This window comes from Palaemon carinicauda, chromosome 34 (genome assembly GCF_036898095.1).
Source record: "Palaemon carinicauda isolate YSFRI2023 chromosome 34, ASM3689809v2, whole genome shotgun sequence".
Taxonomy (NCBI): domain Eukaryota; kingdom Metazoa; phylum Arthropoda; class Malacostraca; order Decapoda; family Palaemonidae; genus Palaemon; species Palaemon carinicauda.
Window position 1 is genome coordinate 72728315 of NC_090758.1, and position 2101 is coordinate 72730415.

Here is a 2101-nt window from a genome sequence, read left to right on the forward strand (position 1 = left end):
TGACCAAAAATAGCTCATGACCAACAAAACTGGCTCTTCACCCTAAGTAAGACCAGGGTAGACCAGGTTACTGGTGACCAATGATAGCTCATCAACAACCAAACTGGCTCTTCACAGTAAGTAAGACCAGGTTAGACCAGGCCCCTGGTGACTTAGCTCATACAGACAATATTGTTGTGGATCCTAATTCAACCTATCGTATTGCAAGCATCGCTCAAGCTCTCGACCCAATGAATGCGAATCAGGGATGTCTCCACAGGACTACTTGACACTGCAGTAAACTACCACGACGCTTTTCGTTACTCAAATTCACCAGCCCAAAGTTAAGCATCCTTGCACTGAATAAATGAGTCAATCCATGATTATTGGTTGACCCGAAATGATATAAAGAATAAAACTTTTTCTTCTGAACACAACACAAATCTGATTATATATCAATGGTTAACAGGAAGAAATTTTTGAGCTATGAACATATCTTGATAGCAATTACTCAATCTAAAGTCCTTGGTTGATGCTTGCGCAAGATCTTAATGCATATATCCACCGATTCTGGTAATTATGAACAAGCAGTGATGGAAAAGAGAGATATTTAATCCTACTTGATGAAATCTATGTAATGTAACTGTGCTGACAAACTAAATGTTTGCCCTTTTTCTATACAGTATCGTAATCAATGTATTCATTCATCATCTTTCCTTGCCTGGTTTGAGGGAGTGGGTACTTTCACCAAGATTCTTGCCTGACAGCCTACAATCGTTTCCTAACAGCCTATAATCCTTGCCCGACAGCCTACATTCCATACCCGATGGCCTACGATCCTTACCCAACAGCCTACAATCCTGCCTATGATCATTGCCCAGCAGCCTACTATACTTGCCAGACAGTCCACAATCCTTGCCTAACAGCCTACAATCTTGCCTACAATCCTTGCCCGACAGCCTACTATCCTTGCCAGACAGTCCACGATCCTTGCCCAACAGCCTACGATCCTTACGTGATGGACTACAATCCTTTCCCAACAGCCTACGATCCTTGCCCAACAGCCTACTATCCTTGCAAGACGGTCCACGATCCTTGCCCAACAGCCTACGATCCTTACGTGATGGACTACAATCCTTTCCCAACACCCTACGATCCTTGCCCAACAGCCTACTATCCTTGCCAGACGGTCCACGATCCTTGCCCGACAGCCTATGATCTTATGCTATGGCCTACAATCCTTGCCCGACAGCCTACGATCCTCGCCCATCAGCCAGATGGTCCTCGATCCTTGTACGACGACCCAAAATCCTACCCCGACAGATTGCGATCTTTCACAACAGCCTACGTTCCTTACCCGATGGCCTACGATCCTTACCTAACAGCCTACGATCCTTACCTGACGGCCTACGATCCTTACCTGACGGCCTACGATACTTGCCAAAGAGTTTGCAATTCTTACCCAACAGCCTACGATCCTTGCCCGATGGCCTACGATCCTTACCTAACAGCCTACGATCCTTACCTAACAGCCTACGATCCTTACCTGACGGCCTACGATACTTGTCAAAGAGTTTGCAATTCTTACCCAACAGCCTACGATCCTTACCCGATGGCCTACGATCCTTACCTAACAGCGTACGATCCTTACCTGACGGCCTACGATACATGCCAAAGAGTTTGCAATTCTTACCCAACAGCCTACGATCCTTGCCCATGATGGTCCGCGATCCTTGTATGACGACACGCAATCCTTGCCCGAGAGTTCGCAATCTTTCACGACAGACTATGTTCCTTACCCAACAACCTGCGATCTTGGTTAAGATTTACGACGCCTCTTCTAGCAATAATCTTGGGAAAACAGAAAGTCTCAGCAATTGCTTTTCTCGGAATGAATCTCCTCTTTGGTGAAAGCTAATTGTAGAGATTAACGATGCTCTGGATATTTCATGACCTAATGGGAATGGACGGTACGTTCCATACTAGTTCATTTTAATTAACTTTGAAATGGCTTATGAACTAATAACTCAAAAAGGCTTACTTTCAAGATTAAAAATTGATGATTTAAGTTATTTCTTATATGTTCCTGTCTTTCCTATACAATAAAAATTAGAGAAATATG

At 44.3% G+C, this 2101-nt stretch overlaps 1 protein-coding gene across 1 annotated transcript; it reads left to right on the forward strand.

The window, feature by feature from the left end:
* Window positions 1–805: 805 nt before the first annotated feature.
* On the forward strand, window positions 806–1699 carry LOC137627026 (uncharacterized). The gene has a single exon (XM_068358009.1). The coding sequence runs from the start codon at window positions 806–808 to the stop codon at window positions 1697–1699; it is 894 nt and encodes a 297-aa protein (XP_068214110.1).
* Window positions 1700–2101: the final 402 nt, after the last annotated feature.

What these genes read in the sequence shown, in the direction of transcription:
- LOC137627026 (XM_068358009.1), top strand. Translation starts at nt 806, where the DNA reads ATGGCCTACGATCCTTACCCAACAGCCTACAATCCTGCCTATGATCAT.